General features: G+C 36.5%; 3 protein-coding genes and 1 non-coding gene across 4 annotated transcripts; 1 reads left to right on the forward strand and 3 right to left on the reverse strand.

Annotated features, from left to right (window-relative positions):
• Nucleotides 1-685: 685 nt before the first annotated feature.
• LOC132029400 (protein pleiotropic regulatory locus 1-like) lies at nt 686-2,119 on the forward strand. The gene has a single exon (XM_059418678.1). The coding sequence runs from the start codon at nt 935-937 to the stop codon at nt 1,892-1,894; it is 960 nt and encodes a 319-aa protein (XP_059274661.1). The 5' UTR covers nt 686-934; the 3' UTR covers nt 1,895-2,119.
• A 161-nt stretch (nt 2,120-2,280) lies between these two features.
• On the reverse strand, nt 2,281-2,382 carry LOC132032218 (U6 spliceosomal RNA). The gene has a single exon (XR_009408368.1). It is a non-coding gene; the product is annotated as a U6 spliceosomal RNA (small nuclear RNA).
• A 212-nt stretch (nt 2,383-2,594) lies between these two features.
• LOC132029401 (uncharacterized) lies at nt 2,595-3,718 on the reverse strand. Its single transcript, XM_059418679.1, has one exon. The coding sequence runs from the start codon at nt 3,660-3,662 to the stop codon at nt 3,177-3,179; it is 486 nt and encodes a 161-aa protein (XP_059274662.1). The 5' UTR covers nt 3,663-3,718; the 3' UTR covers nt 2,595-3,176.
• Nucleotides 3,719-10,237: 6,519 nt separating this feature from the next.
• On the reverse strand, nt 10,238-10,762 carry LOC132032092 (uncharacterized). The gene has a single exon (XM_059421892.1). It carries the CDS (start codon nt 10,760-10,762, stop codon nt 10,238-10,240), a length of 525 nt encoding a protein of 174 aa, XP_059277875.1.
• Nucleotides 10,763-27,085: the final 16,323 nt, after the last annotated feature.

Here is a 27,085-nt window from a genome sequence, read left to right on the forward strand (position 1 = left end):
TTGTTGAGCATAATCGCAATTTGCAAAATTGGTGCCGACTCCGATGGATGCGCGGGAAATTGATGGTTGAAACGGGTTTAATCTAATGGACTGGGAAATTTATGGGCTTCTGTTTATTGTTGGGCTTGGGTTGGGCTATATCTAGCGAAAAGAGTCTTTTTTTTTGTGCGGATTGCCCTTCTTTTGGGGTGGCTTTAAATTTTACCCTCATAGTTTTTAAATTATAGAGAGAGTCTTTAATTTTAAGACTGCGTTCAGTTAAATAAGATTTAAGCATAATTGTTAAAGAATTATAATAATCGAATATAGGGTTTTTTGTTTAAATCCTCCACTTGTTTACCAAAGTTATGCCGGGGATTGTTGGGCATAATCGCAATTTGCATAAATTGGTGCCGATTCCGATGGATGCGCGGGAAATTGATGGTTGAAACGGGATACTTTTAATCCAATGGACTGGGAAATTTATGGGCTTCGTTTGCGATTTTTTTAAAATTTTTGTTCGAACGCGAAACCTGGGGTTTTTGGGCTATTTCTATCGAAAAGAGCCCCAAAAGAAGGGCAATTCGAATTGCCCGAAAAGAGTCCGAACAAGCTAGTGGTTAAAGCTGCGAAAACCTTCCTAATACTATAAAATACTTAAATGCTAAATAAAAATATATGTAATTTTGTTTTCCGAGTCTTTATGGGGTTCTCTTATCAAAAATCCAGATTCACATTGAAAAATAAGTCCTATATTGTTTAGGATTTGGTCTAGTTTGTTTAATTCATGTCTAAATAGATTTTCTATTCCTAGTTAAAGTGGGAATTATATCATTATAAATATGGGTGTTTTGAAGAGATTAAGAGTGAATGAAATCAAAACCTCCTACGTCTTTCTCTATATAGTTTGCTAGATTTTCTTCTATACAGCCATATATATATATATATTGCCATCATGGAGAGAAGCTTAACAAGCAAACCAGTATGGAAAAATTACCAGGTTATTAGCGGCCATTCGGGATGGGTGCGATCAGTTGCGGTGGATCCTAGTAATACTTGGTTCTGTACAGGTTCTGCAGATCGTACTATCAAGATATGGGATCTAGCAAGTGGTAGGCTAAAGGTCACGTTAACAGGTCATGTTGAGCAAATAAGAGGCCTTGCTGTTAGCAACAAAAACACATACATGTTCTCGGCTGGCGATGATAAGCAAGTTAAATGCTGGGATCTCGAACAAAATAAGGCAGTCCACTCCTTTCAGGGCCATCTGAGTGGTGTTTACTGCTTGGCTCTTCATCCCACAATTGATGTGTTGTTCACAGGGGGTAGGGATTGTGTCTGTAGGATGTGGGATATTCGAAGCAAAACTCAAATCCATGCTCTGTCCGGACATGGAAACACTGTTTCCTCCGTTTTAACTCGGCCACTGGATCCTCAAGTTGTGACTGGCTCTCACGACTCAACCATAACGTTATGGGACATTAGATATGGTAAGGTGATGACAACACTCACACATCACAATAAATCAGTCCGAGCAATAGCTCAGCATCCCAAGGAAGATTATGCTTTTGCTTCTGCATCAACTGACGGCAACATAAAGAAATTCAATCTTCCAAAAGGAGAATTTTTGCATGATATGCTTCCGCAACAGAAGACCATAATTAATGCAATGGCGGTCAATGATGCAGGTGTAATGGCCACAGGAGGTGACAATGGAAGCTTGTGGTTTTGGGATTGGACAAGCGGTCACAATGTCCAGCAAGCTCAAACAATGGTTCAACCTGGATCTTCGGATAGTGAGGCTGGTATCTATGCCCTCGCCTATGATGTGACTGGCACGAGACTTATTAGTTGTGAAGCTGACAAGACCATCAAGATGTGGAAGCAAGATGAAACTGCTACACTAGAAATTTGAATGGTGTTAGAGAATATATTTAGTCTCCACCGTTGCTCGCAGAATAATAGTATTTCCATTTGTTTTTGGTTTACGCGCTGATGTTTTGTTTTAATTCCAAGTTTCTTCAGGCAGATTGCTTAATTTGTTTCCTGCAGTTTCCTTTTCTTTATTGTTTAGTTGTTATAGGCTATTTGCTTTTCTTTTCTACGTGAAGCAATAATGGAAAATTCACATATTCCATCCGTCCCAATTTGTGTTGATGTTTGGATTTGAGGGCCAAACGAGTTTGATTTTTTCAGATGCCTTTTACTTATTTTAAACTACTCCTAGTTATTGTGAGTTAAAGTACTTTTTACATAGTTTCCAAATATGTAAATTTTGTTTTTTAAAAACTTAAAGATTCTATGTCCGAATTCACAGTCAAATTTATGTGTGTCATCCTTGTGTAGGGGTTATGCTAATCTTCTAACTATGATTCCAATTTTATCAGAAGTTCTCGAAGGGACAATCCAAGCAATAAAAATGGTACTGATGAGACAAGGAAGAGGGAGAGTTTGAGATACGATCAACTAGCTTCTTCTTTATGTCATATTTCACTCGTTGAAACTACCAAATTAGGAGAATGACACTCCTATTCTCTAATTAGACAAGAAACATGAACCATAGCTCATATGGTCCATGTAATTAACATGGCCTCTTTGCTTCTTGCAATTATAAAGTGACTAGTTATATTACAAAAAGTTTACAAAAACTAAAAAGAAAGTCACAAGGTTGTTTGCTTGCCGAGTTCAGGTATACTATCTAGAAGACTAGAACAGGCTTTATATATATTTTATTATTACCAAAATTGTTACCGCATCATGTCAGATTTTTCAAAAATATTGCATGTTTGGAGGATCCGATACGTGGTGCGTTGCCGTTTTTGAAGGATCCAAAGCAACATAGATTGAAAATAAGGGTAGAGGGAGAGTTTGAGGTGTAGAAATTAAGATCAACTAGCTTTTGCTTTATGTCACGTTTCACTTGTTGAAACTACCAAGTTAGGAGAAGAAATTAATTATACTAGAAAAAAAATTGGATTTAGCTACGAACTTCATTGCTAATTTTCTTGTAGCTAATTAGCAACGGATTTTGCTGTTTAACTACAGAATTTGTCCTTCGCTAATTCCTATTTTTTTTTTTTTTTAAGTAAAACTGAACCAGAGTTATTAATTGGCCTCTTTACTCTTTGCAATTGTAAGGTGACTAGTTATATTAAATAAGTTTACAACAACTGACAAAAAAGCCCAAAGACTCTTTTCTAGTTGAGTTCAGGTATATCATCAAGAACAGGTTTCCATCCTTTACCTCGATCAGTATTATCTTCAATAACAGAACTCTTGATGTCATTTGTACGATGCGCGATGTGATCAACGGTGATTAATCCTCCTTCAATACTCATTAACAGAGCTTGAAGCTCTTTTTTAGTAATGACAAGTTTAATCCTTACAACCTCTGTATTTTGCTTAGTTTTTTCTTCAACTAATTGATCATCAGCAAATTTGACCTTCTTTTTTGTGGCTGGTTTTGGAGGTAATATAGGCAAAAGATAGTAAATTTTTCCACCTAGCATGTCATCATCTGGTTGAAGATTTTGATCAATGACTTGAAGGGAATTAGATATTACATGGCCAGAAAATTGTGATAATACTTGATGGACTTTTATGGGAGCTTTGTATTCAAGAATTTTTCCATCTGTTTTCATCACTTTGACAACTTTTTCTTGATGAACTATGCAATTTCCCATTGTTGTGTTTATGTAGATGTATGTAAATAATTAAGTTGGCTTTGGTATGTGTAAGTTTGTATGGAATTTGGAGGAGCATAGGTGTTGTTTATATAAGGAAATGAGCTAACAGGATTACAGAATATTAGGGGAAGAACCTTATCACTTTGGACCCCACCTTGTTGATTTTTTGTTGATTGTATAACTTGAGGATTCACACAAGTAGTTCTAAGAGGAGGATTAAAAAAAAGACGCAAAAATATTTTACTTAGAAGCTCTTTTCAATTGTTTTTTCGAATATAAATAAAAATTTTTGGACAAATGGAAAAAAATAATAATAATTGAAGCTCTTTTATATATATATAAAATAATTTTTATAATCTTTATTTGCACAAATAATTTTCAATTGAAGGGGATTCAACTTATCTCTCTTACCATTAATTCTAACTTGTCTACCAAAAGTAAATAGAAATACATTAAAAGTTTTAATATATATGCAAAACAATATTTTTATTTTATTTGCACGATATAATTTTCAGGAAATTCAATACATTTAAGTCTACCACTAGGCTCAGAAGTAAGTCTCACATTAAAAGTTGATAATAATAAGAAGAAAACAAAAGGCTAAACAGGTGTAAATATGCTTTTAATAGCTTGAACTCGGACGCCTCTTGAATAAAACTTTATGAATTCAACTTAAAAAGAAAATATTACATCATATTACGTTCTTGATCTCTTTCAATTTTTGTCATCTAATGAGTTGCAAGTTGAGATTATGGATGTTGTTACTGTGGAAAAATCCACCTTAATTTGTTGGGGGTTCTAGTGGATCCTCACCAGACACCATATTTACCTCAAGTAATGGGTTAAGAGCCAGTAGGACCACTAAAGACACGGTACAAGTGGTTGACTACTGTGCACCAATAAGAGCCGGTGCAATGTTGCGATATCAAATTCATCTAAATTTAATATTTTTGATACTGAGTATGAATTGATAAGCAAAATTATTTGTTAAAATTATAAATAAATAATACGTCTTAACTAACAATTTTAAAAATACTATAAATTCAATACTAAAACTCTTATATATATACATAAGCCTTTGCACCAAGCACTATAATAAGTTTTTACATACTTTATTGACTATGTATTCGCTTGTTTGGTTTTGGCCTTAGTGGATTCTCTGTTATTTTCTACACGAGGTCGGTTTGTGACATCCAAAATTATCACTGCTTTTCTCATTTCTATGGTGATCTTTGTTAAAGTGTAGGACAAATTGATCTTTTGATTTTGAACTTTACCTCTACGCACTTTACCAAAACTTGATCAAATTAGAGTTAATTAGTTAAGCTACATTCATAATGTAAATATTATTTACGGTATTGATAGTGCATATACTTTTTTAGAAAATTTAAAAGATTAACAAAATTATTTCTTTAGCTCTCTAGAAAATTGAAAATATCTACAATAGATAATTAGATTGAAATATAAATGCAAGAAATCTGTTTTGTTTTCCCACTCATAATTGTTGATATATATATGTGACTGGAAACTAGAAAAACAACTAAAGTTATATCCATCATTAATTCATACATCATTGCACCAAGTCGTGATTCACGCGTGCGATTAATTATTTTCGTTATATAGACTTAGTATTAGGAGAAGATTAGTGGCGTAGTACTCCAAATAAAGTGTGCCAATTTGAACTTAGCATATATTAATGGAATGACTCCACTTTTAATTAGAGGTATCCGTTTAAACTCCGTGAATGAAAAAACTCCCGGTGGAAATCCGCTTCGCCATTTGATGGGCTGTGTAACAAAAAATAAATAAATAAAAAAAAAAATTCAAAGTTAAAAAAAGACTTACCAACTATTGATTGCTTGTAAAACACTTTTCATGCTTGAATATGATTGTGGCCTACTTGAACATTGATGAGATGGGAGACTACAAAATAGGATGTTTTAGAAACATGTAAACTAGTGCTTGCTGATGTTATCAACACGCAAATATATGTCCCAACTCCCAACACCCATTTTTTTGGGTGGCTCGCGGATTCAATTTGAACATTCGACAGTTAATATTTATACGTATTAATTGAACTTTTAACATATATTATTAGATTCGATGAACCCGTGATTTATGCACTATATTTGCTTCTGCATTTAATCCAAGTGAATGAGGAGCATAATTTAGTATTTTTGTGGGTGGGAGTAGAAATTATTATACTTATTCATGAATCATTTAAAAAATCTTATTATAAAATAGAGTAATCAACATTAAAGAACTAATGATATAATTTAAGAGAATGAAAGTTGATAGGTATATAATCTGAGTATATATTTTGAGTCAACGAGAAATTTGTGTTAATAATTCATGCAATGCAAGGGAGAGAAAAGCTTTTAATAAAACAGAAAAAAGCATTAAAGAATATATTTCATATCTATGGAATAATTTAAGAATGAAAGTTGATTGTTTTAGATTATAATTTCAAAAAAGATCATATTTTTCTTAAAGTCCGTGTTAAGTACTTTTTTTTTATCACATAAAGTTAAGATGGACTATTATTATTGGCATAAACTTATAAATTGGAATATTATTTACTTTTGGAATATTATTTACTCCAAATGAGTGAAGATAATTAAGGTTGTGCGTTCTTTAAGACTTGGTAAAAGACTTTGAAATATCAAAGTTATAATATAACGGATTTTGCCAAAGATAAACTTATTAAACATGTTTTTTTAATTGGATAGAGAAAAAAATGGATCAGTTCTCGATTCGTGTATCCTTATGTTAAGTTATGTATGAGTTAATGTTAATCTTCTCTGCATCTTTTCAATTTTATCATATTTCTCTATGGGACGTTAAACATGTCACAAATTAAGGAGAATGAATAAAATTTCAAGAAAATGTTCTACTTGGTATGGGTTCACACTTTCGTGCCCTTTATGTTTTCTTTTATTGGTAAAACTAAATAATTATCATTTAAGAGATTTAATAAAAAAAGAATGTTCTACTTGCTATGGGATCACCATTTCTAATGGCCTTTTTTTTTTTTTTTTTGGTTTTATTCTTAACCTAAATATGGATATCATTTACGGAGAGAATTTTTCAAAAACATAAATTTGCCCCCCGATAAATTTTTTAAAACATAAGTAATTATTTAACCCTATTTTTATCAAATTTTCAATAATTTCTTACATGATAACACTAGAAAATGTTTTGTTTGAAGATATTTTGGGTTCTAATCATATGATTCATAGTCCATTTATATATCAAACAAGCAAATATCTGAGAGAAAAAAAAAACATGAAATATTAGGTATGATTCGGTTCTGCAGTTGCGCTTTTGTTTTTCGATATTTTTTTTTTTTTTTTTTTTTTTTTGTCTTTTGTTAGTTGGTTTTCAATTTGATATGCGACAGCCAAATTGCTGCAATGAGCAATTGGATTAAGACATATAGCATAAAAGTACAAATAATCTAAAAATTAAGTTTGAGATAGCACTTAACTGATTTCTTTTTGAGATTAATGCAACATGACATTTCACAATTGTTCACTTACAATCTTGAAGACTTGGGTAAAGATATTTTCTTCCCATAGCAGCCAAAATGGAAAAAGATCACAAATTTGACGACAATATATATATAATAACAATAACATCTCAGTTCACAGTATGTTTAGTCGATTATAATGAATTATCACTATTCATATCGTTGTATATAAACTTGTCCAAATCAATTTTACTTGAAATAAACATTCTGCTAAGACCATTAACTCTTTCGTGAAATAATTAATAATAGGAAGCTTCAAGAAGCAACTCATTTCTTTTTTTATATGCAATGAGGAGCTTACTTAATAGTCAATTTGTCATGCATGCTGTCATCTTTTCTTTTACCTTTATTTTTTTTTTTGTTGAATAGCGAAGAAAAATGCATTAACTGCTGGTCATAATATAGGGGGATTTTTTTTAATATAAATTTAGTAAGATTAATGACGTAATATTGATGAATTTAAAATTTACTAATATAATTCACGTGTCTGGTTTGGGGGGTGGGGTGGGGGGGTGTTCCGCACACACAAGCCTGTACTATATAATGTTTTAATATATACACACACAGAGTTCAAGTAGAAACTGGATCGTGTTTTGTTGCACTCATATTAGATAAGTACTAGCTATTAGTATTATAGTATATCTTTGCCAATTTACGTAATCTTTGAGCCAAAGGCACGTAACATGCTATTTTCTTAACTTGTATCTGGTGGATACCATTTTCCAAAGCACATTCACATTACTATTGGTTTTCTTGTTGACGAGCTTAGCTGTTTCTTTGAATTACGTTTACGTAAATTCCCTTTGGCTTTGATATTTTTCAATTAATGGTTAAAAAGTTGTTGTTGTGATATTCTTCAATTAACGTCTCGTGTTTTTGTCTTATATATTGCAAATAATGAGATTTCCTTATAATATATTGCTTGCGAGCCATTCCATTCTAACCAAAATCTTGTTATGGGTACCTTTACTAATTCCTTGGAATAGCCAAAATGAACATGGAAAATTAATAGAGTAGAAAAGTGTATATATTTTTTGGTTTAGCTTACGTAGGAACAACAACATCAACATGAGTGCTTCAGTTTCATTTGAGTAAGAAAAACACGAGTACCGCAATTTCATAAAAACTATACCTTGTCGGGCAAAATTAGATAGAAATTATGCCTTATCTAGCATAGTGATCTGTAGAAATTAAGTTATCCCAAGATAACTTTATTTCTATAGAACTTATGCCGGACAAGGAAAAGTTCCTATAAACTTATGCTTAGCGAATTAGTTACTACACAGGTTATGGCGGATAACTTAATTTTTACATAACAACAAAGCATAGTTTCCATGAAACTTTGCCTTTCGATTTTTTTTCCTGACTTTGCTGGGAATCGAACCCAGAATCTCTAGTTTCGTAGACCCGCGAATAAGAATACTTTAGTTCACAAATTTTCATCAAATGAGCAGTACGTAGGGACAAAAATTAAAGACTTGCAATTTATTTAATGCATTGTATGAATATAAGTGGCTAATTCACCCTATAGGGTTTGCTCAGATTTTGGTTCATGTATAAAATACGGAAACTTTCGAAATTACATTAGAAGTGGTACAACCACGTCATCAAATCAGAGTGGCGCAGCGGAAGCATGGTGGGCCCATAACCAACAGGTCCCAGGATCGAAACCTGGCTCTGATAATGTGATGAAAGAAACATTTCCCAACCCACCCTTTATTTTATTTTTTAAATTTTTTTTAAACTATTTTTGCTCGCAGAAGAATACAATTACTTACTCCTTATACGTTTCATCTAAACTTGGTTAATTTAAAAGTTGCAAGTCACTAATTTACTCTTAGTTTGCATCAAATGGATGATTTTCTTTTTTGTCAGCAACTGTAAATTAAAACGATGGACCTCATATGATGTGTCATGTGAGGGGAACCCAAACAAGTGAAAGAAGTGTTCACTGCACAAAAACTGGAAAAAGTGCAAAATACTCGTTCATATCTCACTTGATCAGTCCAATAAAAGCAAGAAACTAGCAAAAAACAATTTGAGTTGAAATCTCATAGAAGACATACATGAATCAAACTCAAGGAAAGTCACCAAAGAAAAGACTACATATTCCCTTTCATCCGCCTTGCAAAGAAGCTAATCATCAAACTAAACAGCCTACAGCAACTGAAAAATATACAATGCTTATTTGCTAGTAGTACTGATTCTTGGATCTACTTGTATAACAAGAGGCTAAACGATATTAGGCCCACCTTTTCTGATTAAAGGGCAGGGACAAAAGTTGCTTTAAGATTAAAAACACCACTGAATTCTGGGCAGAAAATTTAAAAAGAAAGCACTGAGTTAAGCAACCATAAAACTTTTTTGAACTGCAAACACATGGATAGAGCAACCACAGCGCCTCAGTATCTTTCATCTGAGTCCACAGTAACCACTTTACTCCAACAACAACAACAACAACATACCCAGTGTAATCCCACAAGTGGGGTCTGGGGAGGCTATAATGTACGCAGACCTTACCCTTACCTAGGGAGGTAGAGAGGTTGTTTCCGATAGACCCTCGGCTCAGAATAAAGCAAGTAACCACTTTACTAGATAAAGATTATATGGGAAATAGGCCAAGTGAATGCACTAGCAACTAGGCCAAACCACAATGACCGGTACTCAGATCAAGACAAGGATCACAGCCCAGGACCACCTCTCTTCCCTACCAGGCAAAGATCCAGGTATAAATCTAATGGCTTAGACTTCATGTTTCTGAGAAGGTGGCAGCAAAAAACTTTTTCGTTGAGATAGGCAGCACAGGCACTGTCGGATACCTCGTCTTGTAGCAAATTGAATATATCAGTAGGCTAACACTAATCTGTCATGACAGGTCTAACAAGCCTCCCCAACTTGCAGATATATGGCTTCTATTAGCAGTTACAAGACCAAAGCGTGTATAAGAGGGAGCTATAAGCTGATATACAGCATGTAATGAACCAATTGCAATTTACAGGTCGCTTACAGGAATAAAAATGCCTGATATTCAAGGATTAGGCACCTAGACAGGGCTCTCTGATAGCTTTGAGAAACCAAGCTTCTTCAGGCGATTCTTTATAGGGCCTGCCCAAGTTATGTCAACATCCCCACAATTTATGTCCACAATTTCCACTATGTGATGTCCCTTTCTTTCAGGTTTCTGCCTAACAGGTGTTCTATCTAAGGAAATATTTTCTGATTCTAGTATTGGGATTTGATGAGTTTTTCGACCGGAGTGTTTTGTTTTCCTGGCAATTTCAAGGCTTTTCTTTTTGCCCTCAGACATCCCGCTGCTGCTTGCTTCGTCACTCGATGTTCTTGGCTTCACTCTTTCGGGACTGGTCGCTCTGCCAGCAATGAAAGAACAAACAGTAGGAGACCGACTTCTACATGAAACCGGTGCCTGAGGAGAAAGTTTCTTAGAATCTAATTCTCTTGACATCAAAGCACTGATAGTACCAGTTGTTCCAACTTTAATAGAGCCCCCACTACCCTTGATGGCTTCCAATGTCTGAACCTTCCTTTTTTCCTGATTTTCTGGGATCATCTTAGCGGATATTTAGTTAAATCCTGCAAGGCAGTAGCAACCATTACATGAGCAAAAGCTTGAGTGCAATTAGATGGGCTTATATAGAGCCTAGATTACCATAGAATAATTCTCGCATGATTTTAATCCACTAAATTCATGTTTAACCAATATAGAGTCTGAACAGTATAACAGATAGCAGCAGGTCAAAGAGCAAAGAAGAATATGTGTATTCCCTAAAGAAAAATGACAATAACTTACATTCATCTTGATCAAACACACAACACACAAATGAAAAGATCAGTTAGCACAGATAGTCATTGGCAGATAGATAAAAGACAGCACTTCAAATTGCGTCACAATTACTCAAAAACCATAAACAATAGAAAATAAACTTGAGTGGCCTACAAATTCTACTAAAATATCAGAGAGGCTTCCTGAAAGTTGGAAAGATAACAATTCAAAGACGGGGAGAAAACATTCTTTGCTAGGGTAGTACCCCAGTGATCGATCTCCATGACTGAATGCAGCATTATCTATTCTAACACCTACAGCCCATAAATGTGTCCAAGGGTAGAAAATAGGAAACAAGTACCAAATTACACCCATCGTCACAAAAGGAAAGTAGAGAACTATAACACCAAAACGAAACTAACCTGTAAAACCACATCAAATGTCCTGACACAACCCTCGCTCCGCCAGCAAAAAAATATTACAACAGGCGAAAGATACAAAGAAAAGAAGGAATTTGTCATCTGAGTCCCCCCTAATATTTAGACGAAGAACAAGAGGCTTAAAAATATGGAATAGTATATATTGGGCAAAAGGGACAAAACAATATGAAGTAAAGTAAAACTTGCACTCAAGGGTGTGGCCTAGTGGGCAGTGGGGAGAACCATGAAGCCTCAGGTTCAAATCTTAGAAGAGACAAAAACACTAGATGATTTCTTCCCATCTGTCTAAGCCTTGATAGACAAAGTTACCTGTTACCTATTGCTGGTTGGAGGTAGCAGGTATCCGGTGCAATTAGTCGAGGTGCCCTATTACTCAAGGGCTCAATAGCTTCTCAAAATTTTTTAAATTTCTGCTAAGATATTCCGACTAAGAAAAGTTTAACCAGCAGAGCGATGGAAATTCATTAGTAGGATTCAATTGGAGATATTTCCAGAGAAAAACAGTTGCTAGAAATTTATTTCGACAATGCAGTATGATGCTGGAAAACCATAATGACACGTTCTTTATCTGTACATTTCAGTATTGCCAATTGCCATTATTGTACAGCACCAAAACCATACCCATCCCCCTCCCAAATTGCCATTCCTACCAGCAAACGAAGAAGAAAAAGAACTTACAGAAGAGAGAAAAATCACATTTTGCATGTACATTATATTCCAACAAATCATGTTCCTAATGACAGAAAAGAGTTAGGAGTATCTTGATGCCCATTTGAAGGCTTGATTTCTCCGATAGTCACTCAACTAATAGTAGTTAGTATCTCAGAAAATCACCCTTCTTGATTCCAATTTTTTTCACCAAAGAAGGTAACTTTCTGAGATAATAACTATTAGTTGAGTGACCATATAAGAAATCAACTCCCTTTTTGAAGAATTTAAACATTAAAAGTTGATACAATCAAGCTAAAAGAAAAAACATTCAAACTTTGTTAACTAAATTTGGTACATACTAGACCTAGATACCACCTAACAATGGAAAATGAAAAAATTACCAGTACAACAACAATAACAAACTCAGTGAAATCCCACAAGTGGGGTCTGAGGAGGGTAGAGTGTACACAGACCTTACCCCTACCATTGGGAGGTAGAGAGGTTGTTTCTGGTAGAAACTCGGAAATTAGCAGTAATTAGACCAAATACAGAATGCGATCCAATGTGGAAGTTTATCAACTACAAAAAAAATGTCAAAGCAGTTGAACAAATCATCAATAGTCTTATTAACCATAACACAGGTAATAAGACCCATAAATCCCACATACTAAAAACCTAAAATTGGAGTAGAAAAATGATAAGTTCAGAAAACAAATGGATGGATAAATCTAAACTGCATGGCTGCTACATTCTTAAGGTAAATCTCAATAAATAACCAGAAATCCCAACAAGAAACAAAGAACAATTCGAAGTTCCAGTGAGACTAGTAATTCAAAGTTTAACAGGAAAAGGGTCAATTCAAGCATTCAAAACTTTGAGAGTAATATCACCAAATTAGATAGTCAAAAAAACCCAGAGGTAGAGAAAATTACCTAATTCTGACACGAGAAGGTAGTGACAATAAGCAATAATTGCAGGCTATATGAGTTTGGTAATTGGAATGATAACAAAGGACAAGTCTGGTAACAAACAACTGTGGTAATTCCAAATTCAACAGGGTATATTTAGATTATACAGCGAATGCAAATTACAGTAACAATAACAATAATAGATGTAGCATATTTCATGTGATTCGTGTCACTTTCTAAGATATTTTTGATATGATAACTACTGCTGGGGCCTCTTGACATCCCTACTATGGCAATATATCTCTTAAGAAACAAATAAGGTCTAGATGATGGGACATCTGACATGTTAAGGTGGCCCTTAATTTCTTGATTGCGCGCCTTTTTACGTTGCATTTGCTTCAAATTTTATTGTTAACTACTAACTAGTACAATGTTCGCAATTTTTACTGTTTCTGAGGATGGAGTGTTTGACAGAAAATAACAAAGATGGTCTCTTGTGTTTGAGTGTAGGTTCAAAATAGTCCTTTAAGTATTAAACAATTTCGATTCTTTTAGTCTCCATCATATTTTTACCAAACTGACATATTTAAAGGGATCAAGGAAAAAAAAATTAATGGGAACTTACATTTAGAGGTACAATTATTGTAGTTTTTGCTATTTTTAATTTATTTTACAGTCTAGTGTATCTTTTTAAGGTGTAATTTATGTTATTTTTCTAAGGAAAAGATCTAAATATGTCATTGGACTTTGGGAAATGACCCAAGTATGTCATCCGTCAATAATTTGGGTAAAGTATGTCCCTACCATTGTAAAATTGATCCTAATCAGCCCTTATTCACTAAAGGCTGAAGCTTTCTAACACACGGCCTTTTTTTTGTATAAAAGAAAAGACTTAAATTTGCCATTAAACTTTGCGAAATGGCGCATATTTCATTTTTCTCAACAACCATCCATCATCGTTCTAAATGAATCACAACTATAAAAATTGATTCTCCCCACTCTAAAAATGCTACTTGAAAACCACAGTTACTGAACCGTCACTTCACCTCAATGACACTCACATAATGAACACAAGAAAATTCCACACAAAAACTACCTCTTTCGAACAATCTCTCTTACACATTCATCTTTACTTATTTTTCATGTTACCATTTTACTTCTATTGTAAGTCCAACCGTCTTCAACCATTATAACCTAGCTTTGACCGTCACAATATTTCCATAAATGATTTAGAAGCTAAATACCATATACCTTTGGCATTAGGAGGTTAATGTGGAGCTTTGACATCGCAACTAGTAATCTGAGAAGAATTATGATGGAGTTGTGTTGATTGAGTTTCCAGCAAAGGTAAAAATTTCACTGCATGGTGCTATTATTCATTGTTTGAGTTCTATTTAATTTGGGGTGATTTGAGGCTTGATGGTGATTAATTTGAGCTTGGGGCACAAAGACATTACAGTTGGAGGTTTTGAGTGTTGAAGAAGATAATGTTGCTACCGCCAGAATAATAAGCCCTTTATCAAAGTCTAGGGGCAAATCTAAACCATTTCATAAAGTTCAAGGACAAATTTGAGCATTTTCTCTTGTAAAAAGAGCCACGCATTGGAAAGCTTCCACCGTAAGTGAATAAGGGCATATTTTGATCAATTTTGTAATGTTAGGGACATATTTTACCCCAAGTGTTGATGAATGGCATCACTAAGCCATTTCCCAAAGTTAAGTGGTATATTTGAACTTTTTCCTTTTTTACATATTATTTGTCTGATGTAGCTTTTTTGTGTTAGTCTTTTTTTAAGTTGTGTTTTGACTTTTTTGGCGTTTAAGGTTAAATCTTTTTTGTTTTGGGTACTGTTTTCATCAAATTTAACGAACATAAATTGTTAAATAGTTGATGAAGACTAAAAATGTTATAAATTTTAACAAACTTAAAGCACCAAAACTACTCAGTGCATATCTAAGGGACTCTTTTAAATTTACCCTCAAGCACAAGGGACCATTTTTATCATTTTCTCGAGTGTTTGACAAAACAGCAAACAATAACTTCCGCATAATTTTTTTTCTTTAATTACAATGTTTGATTCAGAACATTAATTTGTGTGCTAATTTACCTTTGCATGACTAATACAAATAAATACATCAAGAGATTGTAATGCATGAACTATAATGTAATGACCTGTTTGGTCGTTTTAGATATTTTATCTCCTTTTCCCACAAATTATCCTTTCCGTAGTTTCATTTCGGAGTTTATGACTTGCGGGGATGGGTGGCGTGGTTCCCGAGGCAACCGGGAGGGCTTTGGTTGGTTGGGTTTAGAGATTTTTAAGTAGAAGAAGTGAAAAGAGTTGACCAAAGTCAACATCGGGGGTATTTTTGTCATTTTCAAAGTTTCATCAATTTCTTGAGGTCCGGAACGCCATTTATGGCTTAGTTGAGCTTTGGGTTCGGGTCTCGAGGCATTTCGGTGTGATTTGGGTCATTAGTTGAATTTATGAGTTTTGGGTATTTTGGAATTGACCAAGGTCAATCCGGGGTCAAGGTGACCTCTTTTGGGAATTCCGAGTGCGCGAACGAGTTCGTAGCGCATTTTATGATAGAAATGCATATTTGGTTTGTGTCCGGGGGGTTCCGAATGAGTTTCGGGTGTTGGATCGGAAGTTTTGAGGATTTTGATTTTCTGATTCTGGTGCACCGCCCCTGTGAGTAGGTCCGCAGGTGCGAGACCTTGCAAGGTCGGCTTGGGCCGCACCTCCGTTGGTGGGTGCGTAGGGGCGAAGTTACACCTGCGCATTTCGGGGTCATTTAATGGATTCCGCATACCTGCGGGCTTGGGGCTTTAATTGGGGGCTCACACCTGCGACCTCTTTTCGCAAAAAACGACCTCTCAAGTGGGGGAAATGGGCAACACCCGCGAATCGCTGATACAAAACCCTTTTAATTCTCTTTTTTCCCCAATTCGAACCTCATTTACTCCAAACCAATTTTGAGACCTAGCGAGCTTGGTAATAGGCAAATTCAAGAGGGTTTGTCAAGACGCTTCCTTGGGGTAAGTTCTTAATCACCTTTCGAGTATTATTTAATGTTCCTTTCCTTTATTTACCCATTCCATTCATGATTCTAGATGGTTAGATTAGGGGTTTTTCATGAACTAGGGGTTTAGTTTTAATTTATATAATTGGAGGTTCATTTGGGCATAGAATTCCATGATTCTTAAGATTATGATTATCTAAACTTGAATCCATGATTTCATCCTTTAAATTCCTTCCCAATCCATGATTCTAAATAGGGAATAAGGGGTTTTCCATAGATTTAGGTTTTTGACTAAATAATGGAATTGAAGACTAATTTATGGTTAGATTCTCATGAAACTAGGCTATGGACTATCTAGACTATGAGTATCATGATTTTAAATTCAATTTTTAGTTTTGCCCTTGGCTCGGGTTTGAATATTTTGGGTCCATTTGGGGGTTCCGCACTCAAGTATAGCAATATAGGTGTTGTTGGGTTCGTATGACCGTGTAGAATATCAATTTGACCCTTGAACTCGGGTTGCGCGTCGCAACATGTATTTATATATATATTTTATGGATCGGGTTGCACGCCGCAACATGGTATATGGACCTCGTGAGTCCTCCATGGGTCACAGCTAGATGGAATGACCACTAATAGCCTATATGAGTTTGGTAATTGGAATGATAACAAAGGACAAGTCTGGTAACAACAATTGTGGTAATTCCAAATTCACAGGGTATATTTAGATTAGGGAAAAGGATAAAAAATAACCCTCTACTTTTGAAAAAGGACTAAAAATATCCTTCGAACTTATTTTGGGTAAAAAATACCCCTCTCATCCTTAAAGTTTTCAAATATACCCCTGCCTTGACGGAACTTATCCCCCAAAATAACTTGAAATTATTTTTTTAACCTGTTCCATCATTTAAACCCGACCCAACTCAATAATAACTCATAAGATCCCCTTATTCCCCTAATTCCCTCAAACTTCAAACCTACGTATTGGGGGAATAAGAGGATCTTATGAGTTTTTATTTAGTTGGGTCGAGTTTAAAAAATGATTTCAGGTTATTTTGGGGGATAATTTCAGTCAAGACAGGGGTATATTTGAATACTTTAAGGATGGGAGGGGGTATTTTTGACCCAAAATAAGTTCGGAGGATATTTTTAGCCTTTTTTTCAAAGTAGAGGAGTATTTTTGACCCTTTTCCCTTTAGATTATACAGAGAATGCAAATTACAGTAACAATAATAGATGTGGCATATTTCATGTGATTTGTGTCACTTTCTAAGATATTTTTGATATGATAACTACTGGTGGGGGCCTCTTGACATCCCTAGTATGCCAATATATCTCTCTTAAGTCAAAACAAATAAAGTCTCTATGGGACATCTGACATGTTAAAGTGGCCCGTAATTTCTTGATTGAGCGCCTTTTTACGTTGCATCTGCTTCAAATTTTATTGTTAACTACAATGTTCGCAATTTTCACTGTTTCTAAAGATGGAGTGTTTGACAGAAAATGACAAAAATGGTCTCTTACGTTTGAGAGTAGGTTCAAAATAGTCATTTAAGTACGTACTAAACAATTTTGGTTCTTTTTAGTCTCCATTATATTTTTACCAAACTGATAGATTTAAAGGGAACAAAGAAAAAACATTGGTGGTAACTCACATTTAGAGATAAAATTATTGCAATTTCTACTATTTTTAATTTATTTTACAGTTTGGTGTATCTTTTTATTGTAGGTTGTGCGTCCACCAAACACAATATGGAGAGACCTGGTTGTGTACCAGTTCCCTTATGCAGTGCAGTAAGTAAAGAAGACACAATTTTACCGTAGAAAACTCCTTGCTCAAGGGATTAAAAATCACGACCTACTCCAGTAGGATTTCAACTCCACTAACTGAGCAAACTCAGGTTACAACTCTATTGCAAGCTAGAAGTTAACTCCCATAACCCCTCACCCTTACAATAATGCTTATGCAACCCTCACACTTGACTACCCCGAGCCAAGCGCACTAATACACCTATAGTAACTCTAGCCTAGTGTACCACTCAAAGTTCTTGTGAAGACACTCTTCCAACAAGCAACCTTCGAGAATTCAACTAATACACCTAGACTAACTCTAGCCTAGCGTACCACTCAAAGGCACCCTATGAGAATTTTGATCTACCTACAGACAACTTCTTTTAAAGAGAAAAGTAGGTTTACAATTTAAGCACAAACGAACAAAGATTTACAACAACCTAAAGAACATAGACTAAACTCATATCAGGATCTATTTCTTTAGCTTGAAAGTAATTTTGTCCTTGCGATCACTTGAATTCTTGCGGCAAAAGCTTTTGTACAAGTTAGATTAGGTTTTTCAAGTGATGCACAATATGTTGCAACATGTAGTATATATAGTGGGAAGCATGTGGGATGGATAGAGACCACTCATTCAATAGTGTGACCTAAATCATGGGCACGACTCAACTCTTGTACTTGTGTGCAGTGAGTAGCTCAGCTTTACAGTTGTCTCTGCTGACGGTGCATGGTACACAGAGAGCATATTACAGACCAGGTCTCTATCTGGTTCTGAATCAGTTTGACAATCATCAAAACAAAAAGCACTTGGTTTATCAAATTTTCCCTTTTTGATGATGACAAACTTATAGACGATGTTTCCCCTGAGAACCAACTTCCGACTTGTTCCCCCTGCGAAGCAGACCATCATTTTCAAGTCACCTGCAACATGTTAGTAAAAACAAGAAAATTTCCTACTGGAAGTCCAGGTCGCCACATTATCAGTATATATCAATCTTTCAGTTTTTTTTACCCCCTCCCCCTCCAGCATCTCTTCCCCCTTTGTTCAGTATGAGCTTCACCTATTCATCATCTACTCATCATTCTTCCCCCTTTTGGAATTATCAAAAAGCATTGAAAGCTAGTAAGAAGTTCAGCCATATTAACTCAGACCCAGAGGGGCAATGAATACTAGCAGAATGAGAGGGAAATAAGCAAGCAATAAAGCACAAGACAATGCAATTTGCCCAAATAGAAATTAGAAAACAAGAGAATAATCTGGTCAGTACTAAAAAATATAGATTCATACTACAAATGTACCAACAGTTATATCAGGCAAAAAAAAAAAAAAAGGCAGAATCTAAGCAGAGGAGGAAATGAGACAGGGGCTAAGAAGGATTCTTGACACTGTTTAGGGCTTGAATGAGTTTGTCAACTCTGTCATTATGAGCTTGTTGTTCCTTTAGCATTTGGTCCCGAAATTCATTCACTTTGACCTTTAGTTGGTCCCTCTCAGCTCGCAGTTTGTCCATTTCAGTTGCTTCTTCAGTACTAGAACTTGAGGCCTCTGTTCGTTCGGCTATTACACTTTTAAAAGTGCATTTTCTACTTTGAGCTACTGAATCTCTGCATTGGTTTCCTCCTGAACTTCAATCAAGATTGAGATTGTGGAGGGGTTGGCACTACCCGCTGCTTTGGGTATGAGTCCACAGTATTCCAAAGTGGCTAGTGAGACCAGATGCTCTTTTTTCCCTAGAGAGGCGGTGCCAGTGTTCACTTGAAAGTGTATAAGAACCTTTGTGAGAAAGAAGCCATAAGGGGGGGGGGGGGAGGGGGGGGACCAGTTTTCCCTTGCACAGTTTTTGTCACTTTTATCATCCGCTCAATCACGATAGCTAACAGGTTAGCTGGTTCAAAAGATATTAGAGCTTTCATGAGGACCAGGTCTACGACAGTAACGCTAGAGCTTTCCGTAGCTCTTGGCAAAAGTGCTTTGCTGATGAATTCAAAGACCAGTTGGTGCTAAGGTTTTGGCTTGTGCTTGTAGAGACTTGCCTTTGTAGCCTTGCTATATTTACGATGACCTTTTTGAAATCAATAAAGCCCTTTCTTATTACAGCTCTCAACCCATCTATCTTCACTTCCAAGATTTGTGCAAGTATTGACTCAGTGGCTCCTTTCCATTTACTGTCAAGGCCAAAGAATCATCATCGATCTTGACCAAGCTGCTGTACAGTTAAGTAACTTCAGCTTCATACACGCTGGGTGTTGGTGGAGGAGATGAGTCCATCCTTGAAATTCCACCATCTCCATTAACTTTTTCATCCTAGATACCTCCCGTAGTCTTACATCGAGAATTCTCCCAAAAAGAACCTTCTGTTGCTGCAGATTGTCTTTTGGAAGAACCGGGTTCCTCATTTAACACCACTTTTCTTTTCTTTTGAGAAGAAAGTTGAATATCCTGATCTCTTTCTTCCCTCTCCATCCAACTTTTATTTTTAACTTGTTCACTCTTGTCTCCTTCATATTTGAGATTTTGAGTGCTTTCTATTTCTCCAACCATCATGTTTTTAGAATTCCTTCTTCTTCCTTTTCCTCTTCATCAATTTTCCTTTCATCGATATGACCACCCTTTTTCTTTCCCACTATTTTTCTTTTCTTGCTCTCAGTTCGATTGCATTGCTCACTTTGACTGGAGATGGCTGACAGCAATGCGAATTTCCTTGTTATGCACTTTTGAGTTTTAGAGGGACTATGTGTAAGAGATTTGGGGTATGATTCATTCGAATTTTGGTCAGAGGAAGATAAACGGTTTGACTCTGAAGAGTTGGAGTCCATTTTCATTTAAAGACACAAAGTAACACCTGGTGACAAGAGATAATGCAAGGAGATTTCGACAGGGTTGTGTGAGGAATAAGCTTAGAGAGATGCACGAATGATCTGAGGATTTCTAATGGAAGGAGAGAGGCACAAAAGGAAGCATTTAAGCTGGCCTATATGACATTTTGGAGAAGGTGCAATAAGAGGGAACGAGTCGGTTCATGAGAAAGGAAATGGTTTGTGGGAGACGTTACTTTGAGAATTTCTTTTGGTGAAAGGTGTATGAATTCAATCGACACATTTTGTAGTTTAACCACATATATGAGTACTGAAAGGGTCACTAACCTGGGTCACAGGGACTAGATCCCTGAACAAAATTCTTGAGACAAAAGACAACTTTGAAGTGTGCGACATTGCTTGTGCTTACTCTCTCTTGGTTCTGTCATGCACGCATACCTGTAATGGTATAAGAGTGAGTTAGACATAGTCGAAAAACACTTATCAGCCCAATACCTTTCTTATTGTCATGATTTTTCAAGAAATTTGAGAGACCCGGTTCTTGATTTTGGCACCACTTGACTCAGGAAGAGAGTTTCCCCCTTTGTTACCAACTGCTTACATCCTCCAGTGAAGGCTTTAAGGGAAGAGATACATTAGTTTGAAATGAGAGCTTGTCACCCCCAACCAACTATATTATCACCATCCTTTCACTCTTTCCCTCCAATGGATGATATCACTGATTGGTTTTAGGAACTCAGCTAAGTTTGGGTCCTTCACTTTTGAAAAAAGGATGAATCAAGTTCCTTTTGGCCCATGTAGGTAGCACCTCCCTTTTCCTGATCCTTTCTTTTGAGGACCTGCTTATTCCATTTTAGCTTTACTTACCACAAAATTCTTATTTCTCTGAATAGACTTGATCCTTGCTTTGCATGCGTCTTTATAGTGACTTGCTTGCACACAGTGCGTGCACAACCAATTTTCAGTTGAGAAGACAAACTTGCTGTATGGGTTGTAGGATGTTTCTTCTTTCTCAAAACCAAGTCCTTCTTTACCACTTCCCTTACATTTGTATATGGTTGTGATCACATCAGAGGACTAGGTCCATTTGAGAACCTTGTCAAGATCAAGCTTGGTCCTTTCCAAGTCATCCTTCAACAGCCTATTGATACGCTCAAATTACACTTTTTAATAGCATAAAGCGGACGATGTCAAATATAGTAACCCAACAAGGTTGGGGTCGAATCCCACAGAGAATATGGTGTGAAAAGTTTACTAAATAAGTATTATACTAATCTTGCGGTCCTGGTGTATTCCAGAAAAAAAGGGTTTTATGAGAGTTTTGGTTTGTGGACTAATTTAAAGTGACTAGTAATTTAAAATTGTAAATATATGGGTAAAAAGAACCAAGGTTGTGTCCCCGTCAGATAAAGTGTATGATCATGAGTCTTGATATGCTTCTAATGGATCGTTTGTATGGATGCACTTAATCTCTATGTGAATCTAGACTATTTCCCAATAAGAAAAGATTATTTCTTTCTATGCTTTTTCCAAAGATAAGAAAGTATGCATGAAGAACGGTTAATTATGCCAAGTAAACTCCTCTTATTCCTAAGTGAATTCATTAAACAAGGTTTAAAGCCTTGAGTTCTTGTTATTTGTTCTTACCAAAACCTAGTTATTTTCCAAATAAACCAAAGTTTATGGCGTTAGATAATGTTTGCAACCACTAACTATATGATGAAAACGAAGAACAAATAAACTCTAACAGTCCATTATGCGTATATCATTCACAATCCCCAATCACAAAACACCCATCCTTGGGTTCACAACCTTAGTAAAGGAATTTAGCTACTCATAGACGAAGAAGAAGAACAATAATAAATAATTGAAATCAAAATGCTTATGAATGATTGATTGGAATTGAAGAGAAGATAATTGCAATTGTTTGTAATCCCAAAAAGACTTCAAAAACTATGAGTATTCAATGCTAAGGAAGTAAACTGAAATCTGGTGAATTGTAGCCTACAAGAAACCTACATCAGGTATTTATAAGAGGCTAAGTCGTGAAAAACACGTTGACAAATTTTTCCCTGACGGATCAATATACTGACCATAAATATTATACGGTTCGTAAAATCTGCAAACACTGTCCGTAAAATCTGTAAGTCCTGTCCGTAAAATCTCCTTCTGCCGCCCAGATCTACACTCCTTTTTTAGGGCCGTAAATATTTTACGGTCCGTACATTCTTCTTTTAGTTGAGATTTTGCTGTAATTGATCTACGGTGGGATTTACGGACTGTAAATAATGCACCGTCCGTACTTTCTGCCGTGAATTCCTTCTTCAGGTCGGAGACCTCTCTGTCATTGATCCACGGTTGAATTGATGGACCGTAAATATTATACGGTCCGTCTTTTGCTCCGTAAAATCCAAGCTTTAGTTATTTTTCTTTCTTGAACAACTTTTTAAGCCATTTTCATGACTTGCGCCCAAAACATGTTAAATACCTGCAACATAGCACAAACACATCAAAAGACCCAAACTTGCTTGAAAAACAAGTAAAACTGCGTGAATTTCGCAACACATCAACACCCCTAACTTAAAGTCTTTGATTGTCCTCAAGAAAGTCACACAACATAAATGACTCAACTAACATAGATACAAATAGAATAACAATGTCTACAACGGTTTTGACTAAGAACTACCAGCTTGCATGATTTTCCTTGACTAACCCTCTCAATTTGAAACAATTCAACTCAGATGTATGATTCAAAGCACGTCATGACTAACAATGAAGCTTCCATAAATGACAAGAAGTTATTGGAACTACTAATGCACGCTTAAACGCTACTTCTTGGGTAAGTATTCAATGTTGTTCAACCTTAATGCCCTCTCACAGACCAAAGAATGTCCCACACACATATATACAAAGAATTTGGGACAAAGACGAAAGAGAGAAGAAACACTCACAAAGACGTTCACACACTACAAATGCACATACCATATGCTTTCCCTTAATTTTAATGCTTTAACTTCGGACAGTTCAGCCGTGATCACACTAGGACTTGTTCTCGGCTTGTAATATAGGCTTAGGGATAGGTAGGATGCTCATTTAGGAATTAGTGACTCACTCTTCTTGAACACTGCATTTTTTTCTTTTACATTGATTCGCCTCTCAATTTTTCTCCCTTTGTTTTCACTTGTTTGACCTCGATGTGGGTTGCTTATTAATTAAACTACTTTCTTTTTATGCTGCACTTTTTCTGATTTCAATTTTTTTTTACACTATTATATCGCTTTTTTTTTCTTTCTAACACCCACATCGAATCATAACTGGATAACAAATGCCACCCCCAACTTAGGTTTTTAGCCTCTTCTTCACACTTCCGTCACCCCAACTTAGGTATTTCGCCTCATTTTTTCTAATAGTGTCAAGGAGGGAACGGGTGCAAAGATGGATTCACTTAAAAATGGGTACGGGTTTGTTACTGGCTAGTCAAGAAAAAGATTAAAGGCTCAATAGAGGAAACTAGGGATTATTTACATCACAGGGTAAGGCTTATAAGGCAATAGTGACTGAATTCCAAGGAAAACCTATGATCACTTCACAACCAAACTATCTTGAGCATTCAAGCATGAAAAACCAGGCAAGTTCTAGATTGCAAAAGTAGAGTATGAACACAACTAAGACACTCACACACGCAATGGCGTAAGGATCACTCCAAGTAACATTCGACACACACAATACCTCAATATACCAACTGTCATACACAGAAGCATGCATGTCAATACACAACTTATTTAGAGTATTTACATCAAAAAATTCGGAGAAGGGTCATAATTTCACAAGAGTAATTCAGAATCAATATGCATAGCTTTAAGTTCATTAACCACTACCATCTAAGTCATAGCTATTCTATCTTATTTACACAACCTAAACATGCCAGTTTCAACAGAATTAAAACCCATCAGGAAAAGAACTTTGGCAAAGAAAAGTCAAGGGGGTTCCTAAACACTTATTTGCATTACAATAACATCAAGTAGTCCCACACCCAACTAAAAATTTATGCGCTGCCCTCAGTGCATCAATGTAAGCATATGAAAAACAAGGGTTAGGACTACCTGAGGCGCACTAGGCGCGACGCTCATCCTACTATGCACCCACCGCATTAGTATCGGCGGGTGTTGGATAAATAGTACTGCTAGGAGGCTCGGACTGACTGTGTGGGAGTAGGTCCTCTGCTAGGGCAGTAGTCACGGCCTCCTCTGGTACCACGATGCTGGGCACCGTCTATTCAACAAGGAGGTCTATGCTGCTCGATGCCCCCGTGAAGTGGTAGTCAATAAAGGACTGTCGTGTGGCTTTCTTCAGCTGGCGCTCCTCTAACTCAATTGGGTCTATCCCCTCACTATCATCCTCAGATCTTGGCCTCTTGACTCTATCTTGGGCTGAGGGCTCCTCTCTCGACAGTCGCACCATTGGCACCAAAGAAGCCAAATCAATCGGCATTCTTTGGTTAAGGGGGATCTGCAAACACTCCCCCCTCCTTCACCTAAAGTACATGGGCCTCATCCTTCAATTGTGTAATATCCTTCTTCACTGTTTTCATCTCGGCTGCTGATGACACCTTTTCTAACTCACGGACTCTTCTCTCAATACTCAATCCTGGAGTGAATTTAACAGTGTGATTGGGTGAGGGACTCCTGTAGCGGCTCTATCTCCTTCCAGAGTGCCTGCGCTATAACCCCTTCCCACTCCTCTAATAAGCTAGCTATCTGTCGATCAGCTCTGTCTGCCTTTACATAGGAGTCATGGAAGTTTTGCCTGTTGAATGGAATCATGACACCCCCAGAAAGTGTTGTAGATGTGGGGGTGACTCTAAGAGCGAGTGGGGCGTATGGTGATAGGCTCGGTGGTGGTCTCGGGGTCGCTAAAAAGTTGGGACTCGAAGGACCTGGGACCGCTGTGGGAGCTGGTGCTGTCATGGTGGCAGTCTCAAAACCCTCTTGGGTCTCCTCTAATATAGTGCCCTCTTCCTCATTCTGGTCGAATCATAGTGCACAAGTTCTGGTGCCGCCACACTACCTCGGGCTGTCAACAATGCAACCTTAACATCCTTATCCTTGTTCTTGGTTAAGCTATAGACATGCTTCGCCTCAAATCTCGAGGTGGGTCCCGAAAGAGGGGAACTTCGAAACTCGCCTTCAAACAAAGACCAAGTGTCAGTACGAAAACAAACAAAAGCCTGTGCTAGGTCACCCGTGTACGAATCTCATCTGTTATCAATTTACCTATGTCAACTGCATACCGGGACATGATGGAAGCCACTAGGATTGCCCGGTCAATAGTAAGCTGATTATCTGCCTGAGTTGGGAAGATTTTGTTTAGTAGGACGCTCCACCAGAATTTGGCTTCAACTGAGAGATCTTTCTTTTTAATCTGCACACTAGAGTTGGTACGCCAGGTGGGGTTCTCTCTTGCAATCATTGAAGCTACCTAAAACACTTGAACCTGGGGCTCTGATACCAAGCTTTGTCACACCCCAAACCTGGGCCTGGACGTAACACGACACCTTGTGCCTGACTGCATGTGACCGAGCGAACCAACTGGCTGGCTGAATCAACATGTGATACCAAAACATAACTGACTTGTAAAATAAAACTAACACATGCTGATTAACTGAAAGTCTGATTGAAATATCATAATGCGAAATACTTAGACAATCTGACAATATCTGAAAGTAGTCAACATGGCTAAACCAAAACAACTGAACAACTGAGTATAACTGCCAACAAGGCTAACATAACAAATATCTGACTATCTGGACTGTGTCTATGAAGCCTCTAAGAATACTGAATAATAGAGTTGTCTAAAAACTAAAATAACTGGAGAGCTGACAATGCCCCGAAGGAATCTGGGGATCACCAATAGCTGATACGTGCACTCCTAAATAGCTGAGTCGTCAACCTGTATGCCGTTGCGATGCAGGCCCCCAAGCAATAAAAAGGGACATCAGCACATTTGAATTGTACTGGTATATAAAGCAACTGAAGCAATAAAGTACTAGAACTGAAACTGAAAATGATAACAGTAACTGTAATAACAAGGAAGTAGAGATATGAATACTCCCTGCTCTGTATCTGAATCATCTGTATTATTTGTGTTTGTATATATGGGGCCTCGGCCCAATAATAAATGCACGTTATGATTTTGGCCTAGTAGTGCGTCAGTCAATAGCCTCGACCATGTATACGTATACATAAGACTGTACTGTGCCCTTGGGCAAAATCACATATGTTTAATTATGGTAAATTAATAATAAAGACTGAGACCACAATAATAATGAGCAAAGCTGAATTGAAATAGACATGTTGGACTGAATTGGAACCACTGACTGTTTCTGAGCATACTGAATTTCTAGATCGAGACTCGGCGTGGTAACAATACATAAGTCTATAAAGATTACATCCGAGTTCATGATATTCAAATTGACA

This window comes from Lycium ferocissimum, chromosome 9, assembly GCF_029784015.1.
Source record: "Lycium ferocissimum isolate CSIRO_LF1 chromosome 9, AGI_CSIRO_Lferr_CH_V1, whole genome shotgun sequence".
NCBI classification, from domain to species: domain Eukaryota; kingdom Viridiplantae; phylum Streptophyta; class Magnoliopsida; order Solanales; family Solanaceae; genus Lycium; species Lycium ferocissimum.

Bases quoted from the DNA above. Each gene is read 5' to 3' on its own strand.
- LOC132029400 (XM_059418678.1), top strand. From the start codon at position 935: ATGGAGAGAAGCTTAACAAGCAAACCAGTATGGAAAAATTACCAGGTT.
- LOC132029401 (XM_059418679.1), bottom strand. From the start codon at position 3,662: ATGGGAAATTGCATAGTTCATCAAGAAAAAGTTGTCAAAGTGATGAAA.
- LOC132032092 (XM_059421892.1), bottom strand. From the start codon at position 10,762: ATGATCCCAGAAAATCAGGAAAAAAGGAAGGTTCAGACATTGGAAGCC.